At 44.1% G+C, this 26,238-nt stretch overlaps 1 protein-coding gene across 12 annotated transcripts; it reads right to left on the bottom strand.

The window, feature by feature from the left end:
- On the bottom strand, positions 1-26,218 carry ERMARD (ER membrane associated RNA degradation). 12 transcript variants are annotated; one of them, XM_033836606.2, is made up of 18 exons: positions 26,147-26,218; positions 23,061-23,229; positions 21,588-21,727; positions 20,531-20,632; positions 20,150-20,239; positions 17,868-17,965; positions 17,289-17,425; positions 15,791-15,905; positions 14,749-14,851; positions 11,205-11,234; positions 10,481-10,549; positions 8,878-9,051; positions 6,145-6,231; positions 4,509-4,585; positions 3,841-3,966; positions 3,308-3,526; positions 2,339-2,452; positions 1-1,164 (listed from the first exon to the last, which is right to left on the bottom strand). In XM_033836606.2, exons 1-18 carry the CDS (start codon positions 26,150-26,152, stop codon positions 984-986), a joined length of 2,037 nt encoding a protein of 678 aa, XP_033692497.1. In that variant the 5' UTR covers positions 26,153-26,218; the 3' UTR covers positions 1-983. The 12 variants fall into 12 exon arrangements, with proteins under 12 accessions (XP_033692497.1, XP_019807227.2, XP_073645946.1 ...); XM_019951668.3 differs by lacking the exon at positions 26,147-26,218 and adding an exon at positions 25,743-26,099; XM_073789845.1 differs by lacking the exon at positions 26,147-26,218 and having other exon boundaries at positions 23,061-26,099.
- Between the last annotated feature and the right edge of the window lie 20 nt (positions 26,219-26,238).

Genomic DNA, 26,238 nt, shown 5'->3' with positions numbered 1-26,238 from the left:
TTTCACTGTCTTTACCCACAATTTCACTTTATAAGGGGGTTGCAAGTACTGGGCTGGTGAAGCGACAGATGGAACACGGATGGCTGTTGTCACACGGCCCTACCTCCCCAACGGCGGCCTCCACGCTCATCTCTGACAGCTGAGAAGCCAGAACAGGCTGTGGAAAGTCCTTCCTGGGAGGCCAGACCTGCCAGCAAGGCTGGAGGCTATGCATCACGGCAGGTGGGTGCAGCCGAGCACACACAGACTGGGGTTGGGGGCAGCCCTGCAGGGGTTCCTGGAGAAACACAGCCTTGCTGCTGCCACCGAAGCGGACGAGGAGCTTCCTGCAGTGGCCACCCAGGGCCTCCTGCGAGGGCTGACCCGGCTCTTCTGGCTGCAGCCCTGGCCCACACTCCTCCGCCCTCCTGGTTCCTGCACTAAACCCGCCAGACCTGGAAACCTGGGGACGTGCAGACCGTTAGGCGTGCTGCCCAGCGCCTTCCAGGAGCTGTTCCTCCCCAACCCTCTCCCTCGAGATCTGAACCATATCAACCTCACTCTCAGCTCCAGGGACAAGGGTGACCAGCCCAAGCCTCCCTCTACTCCCCAGTGGCCAGTCCAGGAGTAGACGTCCACCTAGCCTGACTGGTGAGTGCAGGGCAGGGTCTTGGCCACAGCCATCGTTTCAAGATTAGGCCTGTGGCCAGTAAGATGAAGCCGCCCATTCCTGGGTGAGAGCTGGGTGAGAAAAATCTCTCCTCTGGACAGTATGCATTGGGAGATGAGGCCCAAAACTGCTACGGCCATTTGGTTCCCAAGGATTCAGCCTGAGGTTCACACCAACAACTTGGGAAAAGCAAGTCAGGAAACTGCAGAGCAATGGACCTTGTGCCCTGATCAGGCAGTACCTGGAATCCACCCTGCCTTTGGATTTTCAACTCACATGCTGTAAAGTCTGCTCAGGTCGGGTTTTCTGATAGATCCCAAAGCATCCTGACTTATTAGACTACTTTACTCGTGGATTTCTTGGCTAAATGTATTAACATTTGTTTCTTCTCACTAAAAGTCCAAATTTTCAACAAGGCCACCTGTGTGAGATTGACAGCTTCATCCCACTTGTTCTTGTCTTGGCTGGTGTAAGCCGCCAGGTTCTCTGTGTACTGCAAGACGGACTTTAAGAACCTGTTTAAAAGAAAGAAATTAATTTCTTTATCTATGCCCTTGTAAAATGCAATAATGATTTAAATGTATCCCCTTCATTTTGAAATTACAACTAAAGTTCTGTAGTTAATTTTTGTCTGAGGATTCAAGAAAAAAATACATTCAAAACAGAAATGAGAGAATACAAATTGGATGAAGGAGAAGAATGCCGAACTAGAGTGTCACTGGAGGGGATGGACACCTAGACTCCACACAGCTCACATACTCGCCATCTTTCTCTCCCAAATCCACATATGACGGATGTTCTTAGCTGATGGGACTCGGTTCCAGAAAGGACCTTAGAGGCCGTCTGGACCACACTTATGCGTAATAAACCCACAGGACACAGGACCTCGGGGGCTGTGCCTCCTGTTCCCACCCTGATGACCAGCCTCACCCGACGGAGAGAGGGGCCACCCCTTCAAAGGAGATACGTCCCACCTGGAGCAGCTATTGCTGTTGAAAGGCTTTTCCTGAAAGATAATTCGTCAGAAAGTTCACAGGGGAATTACCTCTGACTGATGGGAGGAAGCGCTATTTTCACATTTTCCAAGTTCTCCTCAAAGGTTCCCAAGTAGCCTAAAATTTTCTCCAACTATGAATTTTTGAAATTTTCAAACTTAGGGAGCAGTTAAAAGAATAATACGATGAAAATCCACAGACCCTTTGTCTAGAGGCGTAGCTTTCACTTAGGGTGATTTTGCCCCCAGAGGACTGTGGCAACATCTGAGCCGTTTTTAGTCATCACAACTGGGGGCTACTGGCATCTAGTGGGTGGAGGGCACCACCCTACAGTACCCGGGGCAGACCCGCGGCAGAGACAGTCCACGGTTTTGAGCCGTGACCTGGCCCCAGGCATCCACACAGCTGCCTGAGACGGTGGCAGCCTCTCCAGCTTCCTCCCGATAACACTGTCTGGACGTTATTCTTACACCAGGGGGAGGAATTCCGAAATCATTCCCATGTAAATCACATTAAATTTTCTGAAACATGTCAGTTTTAAAGGCTCACAAATTTGCACTGAAGTCCACAGAGAAGAACAGTTCAGGACCAGACTGTGGGGTTGAAAAAATCACCAAGAAAATAACCAACAGGAGTGAACATGATTCAGAATTAGCAAAACACAGCTGCGTCTCCCGTACGTGAGGGCACTGACCTTAGATACTGCTGATATTCCGAAGTATTTTTCCCAAGAACCACATGAATGTTGACCAATTCCAGTGCAATCAGCAATAAAATCAGATAAAGCATAGGAAACAGAAGCTTAATACTAAAAATAAAGTAAAAGTTAATAAACGTAAGTATTTATCGCCTTTATAAGGAGAAAAATGTTTCACCTAACCAATCCTTCTTTCAAAAGTCCTTAAATTCAAACTTCTCAAAAGAACACTCTTGTGTGGACAGCCGTTATCCCAGTGGCCGTGAGCCCTGGCCCCTGCAGGCTGTGTGGGATGCCCCTCAACCTTGGGCCTGAGCTCCTCGCCTGGTTCTGAGCCCGCAGGCGCCCTGCCTGCTCTGAGGACCAGGCTCCACCGGCTCGGCACCCAGTCCCTTTGCCCAGTGGCAGCTCCTTCCTTACAAGTCAGCGTTCAGCAAAGGACTCTCCCAAGAGGAGAAACACAAATGGCTTAAACATGAGAATGGGTTCAACATCTCTGGGACCAAATTCCAGTTAAAGTCAGACTCCAGTCTTCCCGGGAGGAATTTTAAAATATATCCTGTTTTGGGGAAGGATGTGTGATGTAACAGCATCACCTCATAAACTGCCGGTAAGGGTGTAAACTGTATGTAACCTTCCGAAAGCAAAGGAATACTTACTAAAAGCTTTATAAACGCAGATACCATTCAACCCAGAAATTCTAGGAATTTGTCCAAAATGGTAATTTCATGAGGATGTAGCACATTCTAAAATACACAATGCTGGCATCCCCAGGTAAATCTGCTGTCGTATTTTAAATCCGGGTCCGTAGAACCCATATCCCAAAATTATAAATGGTATTTTTAAGTGACACATATGTAACTTCTCCTGAAAATAAGTATTTCTCTGAAGTCAGGGGTAGAAGTGTACCCTGAGGTAAGAGCTGCCCAGCAGGGCTCCTCTAAACGAGACCCGCGAGCCACGCACCTGTGAACCAGGCGCAGGTAGTTCCGCCGCTGCCGGGAGCGCAGGCTCCTGTCCTCCCACTGCCGGCGCCTCAGCTCCGCGCAGGCGGCCACCTGGCCACACACGCGGCAGCAGTGGGCGCCGATCTTCCGGAGCACGGCCAGCACCTCCAGGACGGCTCTGGGGCAGAACAGGGTCCGGACAGGGATGCTGCAGAGCTCACGGAGCAGCTGGGGCCACCTGCAGGGCAGAGTGAGAGTCCCGAGGGCCTATGGTCACCAGTCCTCCGCGGCCTGCACACCTGCCGCGGCCTCCAACGCGGTCTCGGTTTCCTGCTGCAATCGTTACACTGGGCGGGTGTCGATGGTGAGAACAGATCGTGTGTTGTAACATCCGTCAGACAGACCAACGCACGCACCATCAGGGCTTATCTAACAATTCCTCCTGGGACACAGTGGGATTCTAACACTACCTTCAACGTGTAAGACTTCAAACACAGAAAACTGCGAGGTCGGCGACCCCAAAATACTTCCCCCAGGACACCCTGGACTTACTCCTCAGGACGAAGGTGCTCCGAGGCGTGAGGAACGCGGTGCGTCTCGGGCACGTGGTGACACAGCTCAGCCACGATTTCTGTGATTAAAGAGTGGCAGGCATTTATTTCAGAATTACCTTCTGATCTGAAAAACAGAAAACATTTAAAGATACATGACAATGAGCAAGATGCAGAATAATATTTATTTCAGTGGTTCGCTGAGCAAAGCACTCAATCTGCAACTCGCTTTCCCCAAAAATACAATGAAAAAGCCACCATCAGAGGGAGAGGTAAAAAGAAACGACACACACACTGTGGGCGATGCACCTGCTGTCAGAAGATGCCCTGTGACCCTCGAGAGTCCTCCCTCGAGCTGACTCTGCAGTGTGTCCACGCCCACTCCTCTCCTGAGCTTCAGACCCGCTGTCACACCGTCCACTAGCCATTTCTGCCAGATGCCACCCTCCTCCCCACAAGGCCTGCCTCTCGTCCCTGTGCCCTTGGTCTCTGCAAACGGTTCCCCCACGACCGGGCCCTGAACCCCCAGTCTTGGCCCTCCAGTCACCAAGACCTAGCAACCCCTCCTTGGGATCTGTCTCCCAACAGGCTTGCCAGAGAAAAAAAAATCGTTCAGAGGCTGACATTCTCGGACCCCCGCGAGGCCTGTGTGACTTGGGGGGCACTCACCGCTGAGCCTCCCTTTCGGATCCTTCAGGCAAAGGCAGCAGAGGCCAAACTCCGATGCTCCTCTCACAGCTCAGCACCTGACAGGACAATGTACAACTGCTTTTCAAGATTTTTAAATAATGTTCTAGAAAACATGTTTTTAAGTTGTTACAGATGTTGTCATCACTTCCAAGAAAAGACATATCTGTAAAATTGTTTCAGATGCCACACTTTAAAACTAGGTGATGGGTCTGTTGCTCAATCAAATCAGGTAAAGGAAGGTAGGTGAAATATGGGATTCCAAGGAAGTGTCCAAAATTCTTCTGACGCCTCCTGATGAGAGTTGGTCCGTGTCCCCGCCCCTGGTTGGGGCCAGCCGTGGCGAATGGCCGTGGCCATGAGAACACAGGGAGAAGCAGGTCGGAGACGGGCCCCTCCCCTCGTCCCCACCTCTGCTCGGGTGCAGCTGGCCGAGCACCCAGCACAGACTTCCACTTCTCAGATGGGCTCCTGTCCGGCAGAGTCCGTCCCAAATTTATGACCCACAAAAGCACAAGCAAATTAAGTGGTTGTTGTTGATGCACCAAATGAGGTACTTTGTTACACAGCTGATATCCCGAGCAGCGGACTTAGAAAGAACAGGATGCAAGATTGGCTGCAGAATAAAAGGTGACTAAATCACATGCGGCAGGAGTACGAGGCCACGGAAAAGGTGAAGGTGCAGAACGCCCACTGTGGGGAAAGGAAGGGGCGTTGACCAGGGACCTGGAAGCAGCAGCCAAGGAGCAGGAAGGCTGGCCCCCCGAAGCTTCTCTTCCTTCCAGAACCTTCCCTCCTTTGCTGAAGCCTCCCTCCCTGAATGCTTCTGGGTCCTCCTTCTAACGGCTTTTGTTCTGGAAGCTCGGAATCACTATGGGCAGACAGTGCGATGCGAGTGGATAAAGGTACCAGAGCAGCCTGACGCGCCATCGCAAACAGGACCCGCTGACAGAGGAACTCAGGCTGATTCCTTCCCGCAAACAGCAAGGACAGAGCGCCGCTGGGTTCTGCTCCTGCACAGCTGCTGATAACCCCCTCCTGCCTGATGCTACTCAGGACCTGTCTTCTCCAGGCTCGGCTTCTCCCCGGCGCCACCGCAAATCTCCCCAATCCATTCTGTGCTGATTTTACAGCTTCCTTTTAGAATTTCTCAGTTAGCAACTATCATGATTATTATATTCTTGGAGACGACCCCATTTTTGCCCCCTCGTACCGCCTACCATACAGAAAATAAAGTCTCTAGGCTACTCGCCAAATTGTAACTTCCTGGTAGAAATGCTTAAGAAAGTTTGTTGCCTGCTTGTTTACCTTACAGGTTAACAAAGGCTGGCCTCATAAAGCTGGCGTCCCTCACCACGAAAAGCAACAGCTGTGACCGATCCCGGGTTACCAGCACTCAGCCACCCATCAAGTACCAAGAACGCCGAGGACACAAACCCCACCACAACCCGAACTGCTGGACCTTAGAAAGACACAGTGGCTTGGCCAAGGCCATGTGTCCAAGGTGAACGCAGGCTACAAAGCCAGCTCTGCGGACTTGCAGCCCGGCTGGACAAGGCCGGCCTGTACCTCTCAAATCTCTGCAACAACTGACCTGCACACGCCCCTCCCCACACACCTGCTTTTTAAGCTGAGAAACTGGATGGCAGCGAGCGCCATAGGCTTCTGCAATGCTCACCAATGCTCTCACTGCTGCTTTTTCCTGCTTTAGAGAAAACAGATAATTGTTACTACAACTTCTGGTCAGGCTCCTACTTTTCTTCTATTGCATCTTAGGTCATTTAAGAGTCCCAATTTCCAATCAGCTTCCTTCACATAATTCTCTCAGCTAAAAGAAAGCAAAACTCTTCAATAAAATAGGTCTAACAAGGCTTCCCTGGTGGCGCAGTGGTTGAGAGTCCACCTGCCGATGCAGGGGACACGGGTTTGTGCCCGGGTCCGGGAAGATCCTGCATGCTGTGGAGCGGCTGGGCCCGCGAGCCATGGCCACTGAGCCTGTGCGTCCAGAGCTTGTGCTCCACAACGGGAGAGGCCGCCAACAGTGAGAGGCCCGCGTACCGCAAAAAAAAAAAAAAAAAAAGGTCTAACATAGTAGTCAAACCATAACCAACAAAATTTTTAAATGAGGCTGATTAACAATGATAAATTACAAAGGCCACTCTGTCCACAATGCAGCAAAACAAGAAATAAATGGGAGAAAAAAAGATGCCAAACAATTGGAAAATGTAAGAGATTCTCCTAAAAAACTAGGACATAAGAATTTAAACATTAAAAATCAATATAACTAAAAGAGGATTACATACTATAAACACTCAATTGCCAAACATACATTTTTAAAAGAGTAAATATAACATTATTTACAGCTGACGCATCTGTATAACTGGAAAACCCAAGGTGGCAGACTATTACCTAGTCAGTGAGCTGAGAGTGGACAAATTTAATACACAAAAGTCAAGAGCTTTCCTACGTATAAGCAGTAACTACCCAGAACTCTCAATAGCACAAAACAACTCATATAGTTAGTCGTTACTTGGAGAAGAGATGCACTCAACTTTCACTCATGCAGATACCTACATGGGTGCTACACGGAACAGAGAGAAACCAGCCCTCACTGTGTGGTGAACGTCCGGCGGGGTCGCCAGGACTCACACCTGAAGTCAGTGACGAGCCGGCAGCCACCACAGCACACACGGCTTCTCCCCTGAGACAGGAACCTCAGGAGGGCCTCAGAGCACAGTGGGGACACATGGGGGCCACACCCCTCCCAGGGGCTCAGGGGAGCAGTGGGGGTGGCAGAGGAGGGGGGATGCAGATCTGGGGCACCAGCTTGAGGTAGAGGATTGAACGTGGAGAGTGAAGAGTGGGGACTGGCCTGTGTCAGGGAACAATGTGCAATCTTGCAAAAATGTCAATTACCCCCACATTAATCCATCAGGAGCCCATTCCTGTGGGCTGGTTGGTTGGGCTTGGGCTTTGTGTTTAACTACACAGGTTCACTGGAATAATAACAATTAGAGAAGAGGCAGGACAATTCTGAAGAAGAAGAGGGGCGGGAAAGTAATCTCTCAGATATCAAACCGTACCATGAAGCTTATTAAAGACAGGCAAAGAGAGTCCAGTGCACACAGTATAGAGATATTTATTCTCTAAATGGCGTTTGGCCAACTTGCAAGCAATTTGTTAAAAAAAGAAAAAAAGTACAGCTAGATTCTCTAACTTACTCCCAGCTGAAATAAATTCCAGCTGCATCAATAGATGTAAATCAATAGATGTAAATGATGTAAATTTACATCAACAGATGTAAATCAATAGATGTAAATGATCAATAGATGTAAAAAGCTATAAAACTATACAGGAAAACATATTACATTTATAATTTTGGAAAGCAAAGGGTCTTTTAAGGACTTCAAATGCATAAGTCAGAGAGAAAAAACATCAAAACCTAAAGACTGGTAACAAGCAACACATACTCTGAAAATGGCAAATAAGGCTAATAAACCAATGAGGAAAATGAAACTGAATAAAACAGAGCAAAGATGTTAACAGGAAGTTCACAAAAGAATTTCAGCATCATAGTTAGACATTTTCCACAGCAGAGAAAATTCTAAATCACCCATCAATGAAGGACAGCTTAGACAAATAATGACACATTGATAAGATGGGGTATCAAGCAGCTGAGACAGAGTAAGGTAGAACAAAGTTGCCAAAAATAAACTGTTAATGAAATGCTAGTTATAAAACAGAGTATGTCCTGCTTTGGAACCCGCACTGCAGGCTCATGGAAAGATGTGGAAGCAGAGACACTCAGCTACTGACAGCAGTCACCTCTGGGAGAAGGGATTCCTGAGAACTTTCACTTTTTGTATTAATTTTTCTATCCTGTTGGAATTTTGAAACAAATTTTCCCATAATTGTTACATGTACAGTCTGAAAAAAAGATTAAAATATAACTAACAATCTAACCTATTTCTTTTAATATATAAAAGAATTAGTTTATTGACAAATGCAAATATTCTACTCTCTCATTTAATAGTCCTCTGTAAATTTTTCCAATTTATTTAGTTAATCCTGTTTTATACTTTGTTCTCTGGTTTGCAATATCCCATCACTGTTAAAAACACAAGCAAATGTATGCTTAGGAAATAGGCTGAATTATTCTTGGTGAGATCAAGTAATATTGATTTATTTGTTATAGACAATGCCTGTACACATGCACACATGTTCAGATGGAGGTACACTGTACTCACATAAATTAAAAGATGATTAAAATATAATTACATCTGAAAATAAACTACATTCCTTCATAACTTAATGACCGTGAATTTAATTAATTTTCTTTCCTACACATTACCTTAAACACTGATAATAGATCTTCGTCAATAAATCTGAGTAAAAGTACAAAGGAAAATGCAAGCAACTGATTGGCTGCTTCTTTCGGAAATTCAGGTAAACTGATTTCCCCGTGGCTTAAACGATCTCTTAGACGGGGACCTTCCTGATGGTTCAGGAAATCCCAGAGAAATTCCTATCAAAAAAAGGACACAGAAAATATTTGGTTAGTATTCTCAGCAGAAAGAAGGAAAGTCCGAAGGCCCAGAAAGGGCAAGCCCAAAACATCTGAGGAGCAGCAATGTTCATTACAGAAAAGTTAGACTGAAAAAGAAAGTCATTCAAGGTCACGCAACAGAAAAGTATCAAGTTACGATAGTCCCTGGATCTCTTGGCTTTATCACTGCACTCGACTACCTCAGGCAGGACTGCACCCCACTAGCTCAGGATGGCCCTGAGGAAACCCCGTCCTCTGTAACTGCACTCCACAGCCTCAGGCAGGACTCCCCTGAGGGCACCCTGCTGTCTGTAACTGCACCCCACCCCTCAGGCAGGACTCCCCTGAGGCACCCTGCTGTCTCTAACTGTACAGCCTGCTCCTCAGGTAGGATAACCTGGGGAGCCCTGTTTCTGTACCTGCTCCTTGGCTGATTGATAAGAACCTAAGAAGTTTGTAGAACTCACCACCAGGGCTGCAAAACTGCTTGCATGGCTCCAGTGCTTAGTAAAAGTACCCTTTCTCATTCTCACCCTCGTGAAAAACGAGAACTGGGTTGACCACATTTGGAAGCTAACTTTCCTATCAATAAAAGAATCCACTGCTGTGCTCCTGCACGGACAACACCATTTTTCTTTTCCCTCATGGCTCTCCTTCTTACATGTCCTTTCTCACATCACTCGTTTACTTCTGAAGCCCTATGAAGACACTGCTTCTTTCTTAATGGCAAAAATCCAAGGACTCTTCCACAACATAGAGGAAAATAAGTCAGAAAACCCAATTTGCTGACCCAGGCAAATTGCTGATGGGCAAACAGAATTAGACAAACTACTTCAATCATCCTAATTTCCTGATGGCAGAAAGGACGCCCAGAGAGCGTATGGAATCTGACTAGTGTCACACAGCCGGAACTGGAACCTAGGTTGCTAACTCCCAGTTAAAAGGAGAAAATATGAAAATTCTATTTACAGTCCGAAGTAGTCACTGCAATAACTTCATAAAATACAAAACTGTGATAAATAGAAAATGGCTCTAAATAACTACCTTCTCTCATCCAACACTCTGTCTTACTAGTCGCATCTGACTTTGCTGTCATTCACGAAGCAAATGCAGTCCCTGCTACCAGCGCAATACAAAACCCACAAATTCAAATATTGCTCAGAATCAGGTCAGCTAAGTCATCAGGCCTTAGGAGAAGGACATTTAAACAAAAGCATGAAGCACAGTACCTGAGCTGGGCTCAGAGCCAGCGAATGACAGTTGCACAGACAATGAAGTTCAGGCATGGGAATGCTTCAGAAGCACTTTTTATGGGCACGTCACAAGCCAAAATTAACATCATTTTTGAGAAGTGCTAATCATATCCATAAATACAAGGATGTTAGATCGTAAATGCCTAATACTTTACCATTGCAGGCTCTCCAAGGAAAAGAGGAAGTTGATTGATTTTACCATCATTCAAGTGTTTTGCCAATATCTAAAACACCAAAAAGAAGTAAGTTGATTAACTGGTACATATACAGAACTTTCAGTGTCAAAAGATATTGTACATTTGGTATGACATGCTGTGTAAGTCCAAAGCAGATTAAATGAAATAAGGACAGTCTTAAGAACATAGCAACCACCTGTTCCGAAAAGGTTTTCTCAACCAATACAATGACTTTAGGAAGATATATATATGTATTCTTAATTGTGTGTATGTGTTTATGTATATTTACATGTATGTAGGTGTGTATATGTGTATTCATGTATATGTCTGTGTGCATTTATGTGCATATATATGTATATGTGTATTTGTGTGTTTATGTGTAGTGTGTGTATACAGGTATACGTGTATATTGTGTTTATGTGTATCTGCAAACACTGTGTATGTGTACATGTATATACGTGTGTATATATGTATATATGTATGCTATGGCCTTTCCATAACTTCAGAAGCTAGGTTAATAAGACTGGGTCTCAATTAGTCTGAAAACTATATTCAACACTATCATCACCTTTTTCTTTTTCTTTTTGCTTATATGACTATCAACATTTTCCTGTAAGCATATGATTTATGGCTGATCTTTAATTTTAATTTTAAAAGAATATAATGTTTTATTTGTTTCAAAATACCTTATAAGTTTACTTACCTCATCAAAGGTAGTATAAAGAGCTGTTGACTTCAGAAAAGGAAATAAAAGAAATAATTAAAGCAAAATACAAGTAGTGTGACACTATTCAAGCAGGAAAAAATTCTAGCACAGGGCCACAAATATGAAACCTCCTTTTGTGTAAATAAATCTTTATCTAGCAACACTTTGGGAAGAATGTCATTGACAACATAAACACAATATAAAAGACATGAAAATACAGCAACCCTGGCAGTCTAGCCATGTTAGGATACTGCTCTAACAAGGACTGTAGCTCAGATACTTCTTTTTTTTTTTTTTCTTTTCTGTTGAGAAATGTTTTTTTATTGTTCATGGACTACTGATCACAGACAGAAAGCATCTGGCTTATTTGTGACTTCAATCATTAGCTCTCCATTTTAGGTTAATGCCAATATTTGAGAATCAGGCCTGAGTGAAAGCAGTAATAAATACTAGACAGAAATGACAAAAAAAGTCAGAAGTATCATAGTCCAGATTTCCAGAGGTCTGATCTAAATCAGCATATCTCAGCTAACGGGTCTTTATGATCTTATAGATTTGAATTTAAAGTGTATAATTGAGTTTAAGGACTTGATAAGAAAATAGCATTTTTATTTTGCAAATTAAGGGTAAAATGGCTGTTCAATTTCTTCATACAAACTGGGCTTTTAAAGCACACACTTGACTAGCATACTTAAATATTTTACTCTCCAAGCATTTTTTCCCGCTTTGTTTTTTTTAACATCTTTCAGATACCTCTAACACTTACGATGCCACAACTTCACAAATCACTACTCACACAGAGCGCTTCTACTGATGGCTGGTATTTGTGTGCAAGTGAGCACAACTGAATATCTTCTCCAACAAATAGCCTTTGTTTTTCATGCTTCTTGGTATAATTAGCCCAGACTTTATAGACACGGCTCGGGGCCAGGCTGCCTCAGCACTCTGATCCCAACTCCACACCTCCTACAAGTGAGACCCTGAGCACCTCCATGCTCAGCTTTCTCTGCAGAAGTGTAAGTGAGGAATGCCCATCTCAAAGGCTGCTGGGGAATTCAGTAGGATTTTACATTCAGGTGCTCAAGAAATGTGTTAAACTTATTAATGCTTATTAACATATTTTCATTTTAATACTATCAAATACTCCTGAACATTTATTACTGTGCAGATGACTCTAAAGCCCATGTATTGCTGACCCTAAAATTTTTTCCAAGCTCTATTCTAAATATTCAATTGCCTACTAAATATCCCCACTACTTCCTCAAAAAAGCTGAACTTTTCATTCATCTCCATAAACGATGTGAATTAACTTCTACCTTTTTTTTTTCTGCGACGCCGTGCAGCCTGCGGGATCTTAGTTGCCTGACCAGGGATCGAAGCTGGGCCATGGCAGAGAAATTGCGTAGTCCTAACCACTGGACTGCCAGGGAATGCCCAACTTCTACCTTATTTTATGGAGTTGGTATAAATGTCTTATCTCTCACCCCTAATACACACAAGCTTCTAGAAGTCCCTAGGTCTTTGCTCATCTTCATATCCTGCATTGATTCTAAAGAGACCTTGTGCCATAACAAGTATTCAGTAAATAATTACGGCATTTGCACAGCACTTCATAATTTTCATGTATGTATTGCTGTGTAAATAAATTGATGCTATGTTTATTCTGGATAAAAGCCTGGGATAAGATTTAAGATATTCTTCGATAAACTACAGCCTCTGTAGAAACAGTCACACTATTTATTTGTGCAGTGAAATGACAACTAAATAACCAAATTCATAGCATCACAGAGCCGTGCAGTGACTGGTCAGGTTACCATGAAGTCAACTGTAAGAGCACTCGAGTGAGAGCTGTGACAACTGGGGCTCTATTTCTGCTGGAAGACCCAGGCTTCACTCCACAACACTGGACTGGGCAGAGCCTACATCAAAGGCACCGGGTGTGGGCACCAGCGGACATATATGGATGACCCACTCCAAAGGGGCCTACACCAGAGAGCTCTACAAAAATGCACATAAGGCAAAGCAGAACTGCCTCAAGATAAGACAGAAAGAGAACGCAGAGAAAAGCAGCTGTTAGATCCAAGTAGATGTGGCTCTGGGAGGTCACCACTGTGGCCGGGAGTGGTCAGGCAGGGGACAGTGGGCAAAGTGAGAGGAAGACACGCATGTTCAGGAACTGGCGAGGAGCTTAAATTATGCTGGGAATCAGAGGGAAAACAAACTGGAGAAAGGCTGAGGCCAGACTCTGACATCCTTACAAGCCGTGCAGAAGCGTGAGCCTTGCAGGCAGGCGCTGGGAGCCATGGAAGGTTTCTAAGCAGAGGAAACCACAAAAGACACAGGAATACTCGTGAGTTTAGAAAACAATTAGTGGCAGTGTGAGAATGGATTAGAGAAGGAGAATCATGAAGACTTGTGGAAGATGAGTTACCAGGTGAGCGTGATGGGGAGCCAGGTGAGACCTCAGCACTGAAGGACCACAAGACAAATCAGGGGTAGAACTGATCGGCAGGGCAAGTCCATGAAGAGAATGGAGTGCAGGCAGAGCATAAGATGGTGCTAAAGCTTGGTGCAGAGCAATTCAGAGAATAAGGATAATAAGGAATACCAGAGAACAAATTTGTGGAAGAAAAAATTTGCTCTTCTGAAATAAAGTAAATTTGAGATGCTGGGGAAAACTCATATGAAGATATTCAACGAACAGGTGTAAACCTAACTCAGGAGATCAAAGAACCGTGAGTTAGAGACAATGCCTTGGAGACTGCTGGAACTTAATGCTATAAATTGCCCTCTTGGCACTGCTTTAGCTGCATCAACAACTTCTGCCATGTTGTGCTTTCATTTTTATTAGTTTCAAAGTATTTACTAATTGGTGTTGCTCCCACACAGGTAACAGCTTAAGGCATGGTATTATGTGAGGTCTCCCAAGGAATAAATATAAAGAGAGTACAGGGTTGAGAACAGAATTCTGAGGAATGCCTATATAAAGGGCCACAAAGAGGAAGCTGAACTAGTGAAAGAAACAAGAATCCCAAGTATGGTAGATGCTGCTGTTTGTCCCATAATATATATTCTTCCTTTCCCCTACCTAATGGATTCTCCCATAGCTAACTAGGCCCGTGGCCACCCAGAGACATTGCTAAGCCTCCCTGGCAGTTCTGGCCAAAAGGAAGCAGTATCCTTCGAGAAGGGCATGCTGTAGACCACCCACGGCCCACCTCATGGGGTTACAATAGTACCAGTAAATATGCCTACAGAGGAAACACAAGCATCAACGCATCTGATGACACCATTAGGTTTAAAAGACTACCTGGAAATATGACAGAACCCTCAAAGACAATCACAAATAAAATAAATATATAACATATAAAATCACAATAGGAAGCCACAAAAAATGACAGTCAGGCCTTCCAAAGAAAGTTCTTAGCTAAAAAATTCATTTAACAATAAGCAAAAATATGATATTAAAAGCTTTTAATTAGGCATGGAAAAATGTCAACACAGCAACAACAGTCACCATCAACCATTTAAAGCAGTGTACCTCAGCAGTCAGAAGTCTCTTTGGACATTTGTTAACTGTGGCAAAAACTTTCCTAAGTCCAGTCTCTAGTTGCACCAATAACAATATGGCACAGTCAGCAAACCTGTGAAATTGAAGGAAATAAGCAAAACTTCATGTTTTCAAAGTAAACACTGGCACCAACACCATAATAAGGGTGCTGTATTCCAGATACTACCAATATGTGTCCAAAGCAAGGAGGAGTGACATTACTCGCTAATATGAGAAACAAAAACAGAATCAAAGTCTCATTAGACTAGTGACTGTAAAACTATTTTCCAGTGTCTTAATGTATGATGAAACACTTTTAGCAGCTGCAGTAGAATAAAGTGTCATCAAAGATCTGCTAAACTTATTTCTTCACTTCTAAAAAATACTCAGAAACCAGGATTTCAGTGGGTTCTCAAGGTATCCAATCAAATGTGCATATCAGGATAAGGTAACTTGAAAGGAAGTAAAGACCACTGACCTCCTGATGCTTCCACTCCTGGGCTTGCTCCCCAGGGAACATAGAGACAAACTGTCATCTTCTTTCTCTCATGATTCTCTAACATTGGACACTATGTTTCAGTCACAGTAAGAACTCAAAAAACTATTAATAAGTTTTTTCTGAAAACTGATCATCAGGGAGCTCCCTGGGGGCCTAGGGGCCAGGGTTCCGGGCTTTCACTGCTTGCTGTGGCTCGGGTTCAATCCCTGATGGGGGAACTGAGATCCCACAAGCTGCACAATGCAGCCCAAATTTTTTTTAATTTTTAAATAAAAATAAATTCATTAGTTAAATAAAAAATAATTGTCTTTATTAATTGTACAAAAACAGTACAAAAAATAATGTTTAAAACACAGTTACAAGATGCCTTTTAGTTAATTATATGAAGGTATTCTATGCTCGGGTCTGCCCTTGAGTCAGTCCCGCTCCTACCTGCTCCAACTCCAATAGCAACAAAGCAGAAAGGTTAGGGTTTTTAGAAGGCCTAGCCTCCAAGCTGCCAATGACCACTATGTAATGCCACACTTCAGGTACCTGTGAGACTTGAAGTTGAGTAATGCAACTTCCCAATATGGCAACATGATTTTTAGTATAAAAGTGGATTTCTTCATCACTTCTTCTAATACTGAAAGTACCTCATAAGTAACATCTGTAAAAATAGCAAATATTTTTAAGCACAACCACACTAATCAACTGAAAAAAAAGGTGTAAACACACTTAGGGAGTGATGCCACTGAGCCGACCTCTTCAGGAAAATAAACTGTGGGCCCTGGGCAGCATGCCACCTAAGCGTGAGACCACCTGAACTAGCGCCAGGGTTGCAGGTGACCACAGGCACCCTTGGAAAAAGGGAACGTGGGCAATTACATCTCTTTAAGCTACAACAACTTTGAGTAGAGGAGTTCAGGGTCAACAAGCTGACCACACTGACCAAGAAAATTAAAAATATCTTCAGAAGATACAGGAACCAAGTGTGACCCCAAAGGTAAACTATGGACTTAAGGTGATGATGACTTGTCAATGTGGGTTTATCCTTGGTAAAAAATGTACCCTCTGGTGGGAGGTGTTGATAATGGGGGAAGCTGTGCGGGGGGCGGGCGAGGGGGGTGTGGATGGGAAATCTCCGCACCTCCCTCTTGATGTTGCTGTAAACTCAGAACTGCTCTACAAAAATAAAGTCTTAAAGAATATATACATTGGGCTTCCCTGGTGGTGCAGTGGTTGAGAGTCCGCCTGCCGATGCAGGGGACGCGGGTTTGTGCCCCGGTCCGGGAAGATCCCACATGCCGCGGAGTGGCTGGGCCTGTGTGTCCGGAGCCTGTGCTCCACAATGGGAGAGGCCACAACAGGGAGAGGCCCACGTACCGCAAAAAAAAAAAAAAAAAAAAAAAAAGACTATATACATTATTGCCAGTCACCTGACTACCAGAAGGATCCGTGATACAAAAAGGCTAAGGCTGCCGGGACCAAGATGATCCGTACTGTTCCCTCCAGGATTAACATCAGCAAATACAGACACAACACTTCAGCCAAAGTGGAAAAGAATGAGCCTGGAGCAAACACATGGTTTAACTGCTCTTTCAAAGTCCTGTGTCCCCCAACCCCACTAATTTGGTAAATGGCTTTCTCATGAAAAGAAAACAAAAGATGATATAGGAGAACATTTATGCTAGTGGTACTTTTGGCATAAGGATTATGAGTACGAAGACACGAGAGCTAAAAGGAGAAGGGAAAGTGCGTTACAAACTGGTCCAAAGCCATCTGTATGCCAACATATCTGCACGATGAACTAACTTTATCATTAACGTTGAGTCACGTAGCCATGGCCCTCAGATAACCCCGGGGGCACTGTGGGAAGAGGTAAGGGTTGATGTGGCCAAATTTAAGAGGTTCTTCGTGAAACTTTCAAAGGCATCTTGCCCCTGGAGAATAACTGTTCCACCTACAGAGTTCAAGTCTCAATGCTATTTAATAACTCTATAAATATCTTTACAGAGATATATTCAGGAAAAATGTGGCATGTGGTACTTACCAGGGAAAACGATCAAATCCTCTAAGCTTGTAAGAGTTATGAAAGGTCGATGTGCCAATGTGAACTTAGTTTGTTGAAGGTAACCCTTTAGTAGTTGACCCAATCCTGCTGTCAGCAATATCATCATTGAACAGTATCTAGTGGGAAATACCACAGAGATCCATTAGAGAAATGAACTCAGCACACATACAAAAAGCTCTACTTTCAAAAACAAGAAGTTTAAAATTAAGAAAATAAAACAGCATTAAATCACAGGAAACTCCACGGGCTGTGGGGATGGGGCTGTGCAGTGGTCGGGAGGACCAGCGACATTTCAGAAACCTGTGAGCTTGAACCTCGGGCCTCCCACGCACCAGGGTGCTGTGCCCGTCACCACCTGAGCTTCTGGGGCGCAAGTCAGCGAAATCGTAACCCTATCACGCCAGTCACTCTGCCACTAACATTCAGTTTTATCTTCAAAATCTTGTCCCCAAACTCTCATTCTTCTCAAAATACATCTTTCCTTGATGTGAAATTCAAAATAAAACAAACTCTTAAGTATATCAAAAAAGAGAGAGAATCCCTCCCCCAGCATCTTACTTTGGAGGAATCTCCTGAGGTGCCGCGAAGCCGTGCCACAGAACGTTGCGAAGGTTGAGTCCACGCGGAGAGCCCACGAAGACCTTGAGCACGTCCATCTAGGTAGTGAGGGGGCAGATCACCGGGTCACTGAGTAAACCAATACAACACTGGGATTATGTGAGCTCTCTTCTTGGAATTAATGGAACCAACGGTATATAGTAATGATAACAATAATAATAGACCAACACTTGCTGAGCATTCAACATGTCAGACACATTTTGTGTTTATTTGTTACTCACTCACCCTCAGGACAACCTCTGAGGAAAGTACTATTATTCCCACTATGCAGAAGAGAAAAATATAAGCAAGGAGAGGTGAGACCAAGGTTTCAGAGGCCACAAAGCCACAAAGAGGGATGAGATGCCACCCAGGCTACACTGCTTTCATACCATACATCAACATGGCCAGTATCTAGATAAAACAAAACAGAAAGTGATAAACAGAAACTCCACAGTAAACAGCGCGTGCTCGTGATAAAATACAGAAGGCAGTGACGAAGAGCCAGACCAAGAGGCGCCAGCCTCTTCTCTGACTTGAAGCTCACCGTTCACCTGCTCTGTCCCTCCATCTACAAAGCAAAGACCCTCCCAATACAAGGACCCTGCTTATCAGACTGCAATAACTATACCTTTCCATGGGCTACCTCTGGGTCTGGAGCACCACACCTTAGGAGATTCAGAAAAACAGAAGCCATTCAGAGACTAAAAGAACTCAACCCCACGTCACATGAAAGAAGAGCTGAGCCTCCAGGAGACTCAGGAGAGGACTGAAGCTGTCTTCATACAACTTAAAGACTCGCTGGGAAGAGGAAACAGATGCATTCTGGATTTCCCTCAAAGGGCAGGACGTTTATAAAGAGGGGTTTCAACTCAATGTCAAAAAGCTTGACAGCCGGTCCTTCGACGCTATTCTGGGAAGTCTTGGCTCTACACTAATTTTAAATACTTTACTATTACCTTAATTAAATGTTAATGACTATAATATTAAGAATTTAATATTGTTTTAAATTTAGTATTATTTTAAATTAATTGTTCATACCACCTGGGCAATCAGAAATATATATGCGAATCAACTAGGAAAATTATCTGGGAGCTAAAAGGGCTGCAGGTAGGCAAAAGGCTCACTGCACAACACAGGCAGAAAATAAAGAGCAGAAGAAAACGACGGAACTTAAGAATTCAGCATGACACCAAGCAGTCTGTATTTCCCTCCACACCCTCCACCAAAGAAAACAATCCTTAAGCTGACAAGGGGTAAGGAACCACCACCGTAAGAGTGGGAAAGCTCTACTGACAACGGATTTCTTAATGTCTTGTTTGTAGTGTCCTCCCGGCTTGGCACTACCCTGGCTTCCCCCTTCACCTCAGCCCAGCCTTATTCAGTTGCCTGAAGGTTATTCACTGGTCTTAAACGATCTTGATCATGTGGCCTCTAGAAGGTTTGGGAACGTACATAGCTCTGCATGTTTTTTAATTGGCATCTAAATTTTTTTTCCACGGTAAGTTTGAACAGCTGCAAAAGGTGTAATTTCTCGGATGTTAAAAATATTGATCTTTTTAATAATAAAACTATAATATCACTCTTTAAAGGGTTAAAATTTTATTCTAGAATAAGTATTATAATCTATAACTTGCAGAATTAGCATTATAATTAATACATAATTAGTGGATCAAAAGACTTCAAATTGCTCATTTGCCTGGCCCCCCAGAGGTTATTATATCACAGGCTATCCCACCAGAGGTCATCACATCAAAGGTTACTACTACACCTGAGGCTCTTAGACCTGAGGCCCTCACACCAGCAGTCATCACACCAGAGGCTATTATCAAACCACATTAACACTCAGGACAAGAGGGAGGTGTGTCTTTTGGCTGGAAAGGGGATGTGGGAAAGGAAAATATGCTTGAATCACTGAAATTAATTTTTTCCTAACAGAGCATCAATTTTTTTTTTTTTTTGCGGTACGTGGGCCTCTCACTGTTGTGGCCTCTCCCGTTGCGAAGCACAGGCTCCGGACGCGCAGGCTCAGCGGCCATGGCTCACGGGCCCAGCTGCTCCGCGGCATGTGGGATCTTCCCGGACCAGGGCACGAATCCGTGTCCCCTGCATCGGCAGGTGGACTGCCAACCACTGCACCACCAGGGAAGCCCAGAGCATCAGTTTTTGAAGAACAGAAGTACAGCTAACATCGACTGTTTTGCGCTGTGTCTACTCCATCAGGTTTAGGCAAACAAGCTTACCACAGACTGCCCAAAGACTTGAGAGAGCTCCTCAGATGCAATCAGATCTCTTAAAAGAAAGGGGCATTCCTTCCTAATCAGTAAATACACCTAAAATTAAAACAAATATTGTGTAACAATCGTATTATGAGTCAGATGATGTTAACAAAAACATCGCCCATAAAGCAAGTATCTGTACAAATGAGAGGACAAAAGTACCGAAGACACTGACGTTTTTGATCTCATAATCATTCAAAAAGAAAAATATCTAAAAAATCTATGCTAAGTGATTGTATAGGAAAACAATACTTAAAATCAAGAAATCTGAGCTAAACTGCAAAACAGGTTAATGTTCTTTCTGATACTTTACTGGACCAACAACGAAAGAGTCTTCACACTTACGTCACCCAGGGCTCGCTCCAGACATGATGTCAGCTTCATTAAGCTAAGAGAAATAGCAAGAGATTGAAGACTTCCCAAGGCATCAAACATTTCAGGAAATAACTGTTTAGAATAAGACATATGTTAGAATTCGTGTTCAGTAAGTATTATTTCTCAAAGGCACAGTTCTATTAATGAAGTTCAAACCTCTGATGATTTCAATTGGCATATTTTAATGACTTTTTTGGTATAGGTAAACATTTTCTATATAACAATATCCAAAGAATCAGAGAGATGTTTAACTCGTTAGACGTTCAATATCCAAGGAGTTTTTGGAAAGTTCTTTATTTACTTAAATGTTTATTAAAAGCAATACATCTGGCGTAACTGTAAATTGAAAGGTCAAATATTTTGACCTAATCTTATTTCCCATTTTGATTAGTTCTTAAAAATAGGTAAACATAAGGCAGCTCAGCCTGCCACTTAAGGGAGCTACTACACAGGGAAAAGGGAACACCCTTGACCCTCCATTAGGAAATCCAAAGTATTTTAGAATTAGACTCTTTTATAGTTACTGCTCTACTGTAATAATTTAATGTTCCAAGTGAAATGGTTGGTTTGAACCAACCACCAAACCAACCATCAAGCCATCCAAAACAAGGTTTGGGCCCCAAGCAATTCCTCCTCCCTTCTATTCGCCCTCAACAAGCCAAGCATCCCCACCTCCGGTCTCCAGGTCCCACCGTCTCAAGAACACCTTACTACCAGTCTGTAAGGTCTTTCTTTTTTTCTGGAGCTGTCCATTTTTCTCTGTCCCAGGACCAGCACCCATGCACCAACCCACGTCCCTAAACCCCAATCCTGACACTGCATCCAAAAACTTCCTTTGGTCAAAGGATGTCTCAGCTCAGGCTCTGCGGGCTTTGCCAACAGCTCCAACTTTGCCTTGCAACACTCAAGCCTTCTTACAGCTGAGGGCCCAGAGGATGGAGGAGACCCCTTTAAAATCAGCAAGTACTAAGGACCTCTAAGTGGAATCTGAAGTCTTTTATTTCTAAAGGTTGTTAAAAAGCCGAACCTCTGGAACACCTGTCCACTGGAACCCCGATGAATATCGCGTCTCAAATTGCCCCTTGGTCAGAGACGACAGATGTAAGTGGACAGCCTGGCACACAGGGCCCAGCAGCCTCACGCTTCCCCCGTAATCCAGACCCTGGGCTTCAAGGATAAGAAAGCAAGTTAGTACCACAGCTCCACATCGTGTGATGCAAATGCCTAAATCATCAAAGAAAAAGGGCTTTAATTACGAAATTTCCATAAAGTTGGCAACCAGTTTATAATTGGACTTACAATAAAGATACTCATGTTGTTGAAAATAAGTTACATAGTGTTTATCTGCTTATAAAAGAAAAACTCTCATTAGCGAGTTTGAAAAATAAAGGTTCAAATATTTTTTCATTTTTTCAATCTCTTTATCTGTATATAAGTTTGTACAAAATCAGCTTCATGTTGTTATATATAATATTTTAACTTGACTTTTTAATGTAACATTATTAGACTATGAGATTTCCAATGACATTATTAATAATTATTATTATTATTTTGGAACGTATTTAGAATATGAATTTTTGGTTTTGTTGTTTTGATAAGTTTTGGTTGAACATTCACATGGTTCACGACCAAAAAACATAAAACGGTGAAAGTCTCCCTCCTGCCACCAGTTCTCCTTCCTATAGCAGCTACTGTTATAAATTCCTTGGGTGTATTTAGAAATATTTATACATACACAAGCAAATAATACATGTATGTGCTCCTCCTATTTTTTCACTCAGCCATACAGCTCAGAGAGATTTCTGGATCAGAAAGATGGGCCTCCTCACTCTTTTTCGCCACTGCATAATATTCCCTTGCATGCATTTTTTTTTTTTTCCCCATAATTTATTTAATCAATCCACTACTGCTTGACATTTGGCTATTTCCAGTCTTTTTTCTTTCTTTCTTTCTTTCTTTTCTATTACAAAATGCTGCAGTAACTTGGCACAAACACACGTTCATACCTGTGACTGGGCCTGTCTTGTACGTTCCTGGACGGAATTGCTGGGCCACAGCACATTCCCTTATAATTTTTACAATTATTATTATTTTTCCCATCCCACATCCCTACTTCAAAAGACATACAAGAATGCCTGGAAGACATTTAAAATAATTGTATATATCACTGGTCATTCTACACCCTTAATTCTTGTGACTTCTATCTTCTTCCCTCTTCCACCTGGATCACAGGCCGTAAGCTGAGAGCCCCTCAGCCCTCACTGCCTCCCGACCCCTCCTCCTCACACCTGGTTTTCAGAGCCCAGCTTCCCCTAACTCTCCTATGCTTCTCTGCCTCGTTCCCTCTTTCCACACCGATTCCTTTTCTCTTTCAAATTAAGGCTGTACTATAACATCTCCTAACCCAAAAAGCAATGAGCAGAGAGGGAAATCTTGCAGGTCAAGACATTTTAAATGCAACAGTATTGACGGGCATTTGGGCTTCAGAGAAAGTACAAACCTGATTCTGTATAAACCACACTGTCTGTAATTGTCATCCAGCGTACTTCACCATTTTGAGTTACAATACTACTGATATCGCAATTTTCTCTGGCTTCAAACCCGAGGTTACAAATCGTATCATACACTGAAGGAGAAAGACACGTGGTAATAGGATCCTCTATTAATATCTGAAATATAAAACATAAAACACTGTTTAACATGAAGTAAAAATTAATTTTAGTATATATTTAAGTCGCATGAAAATTCTATTCTGTCTATTCTGAGTATAGAATATACTCAGGTATAGCTACTGCGTTAATACACTTTCCGAATGTCATGAGAACTATATGATTAAAACATTGTGATTAAATGTTAACTAAAGATTACTTATGCAAATATTTCCAAGTAAATGCTTAAAGATTTTTAATTACTTTATTAATCATAGTATTTAAGAATTTACAGAAGCTCAGTATATTTTATGGATAGTGCCTTATTCCTTTCAGCATTCTTTTGCTATCCCAAAGTTATCAAAATAAGCATTTTTTAATGAGGAGTGGGAAAACAGAAAATCAAGCATAATGAGTTAAAAGAGAAGCAAAAACCATAACTCTGACTCCCTATATGGTGTAAAAAGCAGCACACCACACTGCTTTTCCATGAAGGATTAAATAAAACCAAATTTTCATAATTTTCCTGACATTACATGAAGCTCATCTTATAAAGCTGCAAAGAGATCACATTCTAGGTCTAAAACTGACCTGGGGTCTTTATGTGATGTACCAAGTTCAGGGGTCTCTGTGTTCTAACATCAGTAAGTCCTGGCAGCTCCCTGAGTTGGAAGCCAGCCAGCTTAAGTTCCTCCATCCCGGTCAGCATCACCCTGTTATCCTGCCCGCTATTCCTGTCCCCAAAGGCTTCACTTCCCCCTCTCAGGCCTGACTGTCAACCAATCCTTTCAGGCCCTAGCAGGTGAGGTGCTGCCCGAGAGACTCGTGTGGAATGTTCAGTGGTCCTCTGGGACACCTGCTCAGCCAGTCGGTGCACACCCCTAGGAGCACTGCGGGACGGCAGGGGAGAGGGGACTTGCTCCCGCTGCCTGCAGCCTGGGGCTTCCTGTGCGCTTCCTATTCCTTTGAGCACCGCCCTGCAGCAGCAGCTGAACTCAGTCTGCAGTCTTCTCGACACCTGTAGGCCCAGCTTTACCACCGAATGCCCACCACAGACACACCACCATGCGTCAGTGCCTTCCCTTCAGAACTCTGTTTCCCAGACTTGCCAGGCCCTTACACGTAGCTGGGCAGCACAGTTTCCTCCTTAGACCCCTGAGTTTCAGCCAGGCAGGGGCCCTCCTCTAAGTTTCTAAGCTCTAAAATTCCGACCACTTCCCTTAGCTCCCTCAGTCCTAGGGGGAGTGACTGCTTCCCGCAGCTGCCGTGTCCACCATACTACTTGCAGAGATCCCTTTTTATCCTTTCAGATAACTAGTTAACAATTTTTACCTAGTTAACTCTTTATACCAAATTATCTTAGTGCAAAAACTAGTGTGGTTTGTCTCTGGACTAACACAGAAATATAACTCTAAAAGGTCACATTCACATCAAAAGGGACTCCTTGCATTTTTTAAAAGGATTCGAACTCTAAAGGAATGAGCTGTAGTTCTGGAGTGACAGGTGACAGACAGAAATGGTATTTCTGCACAAAAGCCCATCTACTCCACTAGCAGAATGGGCCCTGGATTTGGCACCTGAAGTTGTAAAAAGGGTTCCTTTTGGTTGTAGGCACTGGATCGACACAGTTGTCCCTCAGACTCAACCAAACAGTAAGATCTTAGAGCACAGAGACCACGCCTTATACAATGCTGTAACCCCAGGACACAGCATAGACCCTGGCACACAATAAATGAAAAATACGAGTTACATGAATGATTGGCTCCTCCTACCCTGAGCTGCAATACACCCCTCCGGGTCTCCAAGACCTTCAGATCTGAGGAATGGCTATATGCTACCCCTACCCACACACATACAATTCTACAAGTTGGCTTCTGGGTTAACTTTTAAGCCCATACTCTGTTGGACAATAAAATCCAACCTCAAATCAACAAACATTAGATGCTGCAATGCTCTGTCACTCATGACAATAAATACATCATCCTGTGTATTACACTCAGGAACATGCCTGTCCCCCCCCCAGAAGCCAGAAACCCTGCATGTTTATGTACATGTGTGTGCACCTCCCACGCCCTTTTTGATACTTCAGTGTCTTGTCCAGAGCAGCATGGGGTAGTGCAAACGGCCTGTGCTTGACAGCTAGAATGATCTGAGTTTGAATCCTTTCTCAGACTCTTTACCTCTTGCCTTGAAAACGTTACTTAACATACCCGAGGCTTTTAACTGTAAAGCGGTGCAAATATTATCGCCTTCTCTGGCTGCAGTACTTAGAGATGATACTTGAAAAGCACCTGGCACACAGTACTCAGAGAGCAGCAGCTAGTGCTAAAACTGCTGACAGATGACTGACATTGCACTCCCCGAGGCAGGAATGTAAGTAAAATCCTTATTTTGAGGCAACCCCACTGAATCCGATCTACGGTCAGTTAATGAGACCCTTGTGATTTAGTTTTACGTTATCAAAATGGCCTAAAAATGTCCAATGTAATTCTGACTTGCAAATGTGAGCCAGAGGCGAGTATTCCTACACTTACTTCCCACACTGCTCAGGGTACCACCTAGCGAAAACTTCCCTTGGGGCGAAAGCCAGTCAGAACAAAAACTATAACCAACGGCGCGTTGTGCGTGCACGACCCGGCCCCGGTGAACAGCTCCGGGCCGTGGCTGTCGAGGCCACAGAGCCTCCACACGCGCGCAAGGCGTCCCCTCGGCCCCCACACCACGTCCTCGCGGACTGCAGCCGGGACCTCGAGCCCCAGGAACGACGTGGGGTTGGGCGGCGCCAAGAAGCAGGAGGGCGGGGCGGGACGGGTCCAGCAGGCGCCACCCAGCGCAGGCACGGCCGCCCTCCGCCGCGGCACCGGCTGCGGCCCGGACGGCGCTTCCCGCGCCGCACCCCGAGGGGCGCGCTCAGGAGAACCGGCGACTGCAACTCTACCTCCATGACTTACGGCTCCCGTCCACGGCGCCGAGGGATGACGCAAGCCACGCCATGCCACGTCACGTTACGTCACGGCCCTCCCTGCGGCG

Source organism: Tursiops truncatus, chromosome 12, assembly GCF_011762595.2.
Source record: "Tursiops truncatus isolate mTurTru1 chromosome 12, mTurTru1.mat.Y, whole genome shotgun sequence".
NCBI lineage: Eukaryota > Metazoa > Chordata > Mammalia > Artiodactyla > Delphinidae > Tursiops > Tursiops truncatus.
Note: the sequence above shows the minus strand (reverse complement) of the source record. Positions and strands in the feature narration are given on the sequence as shown.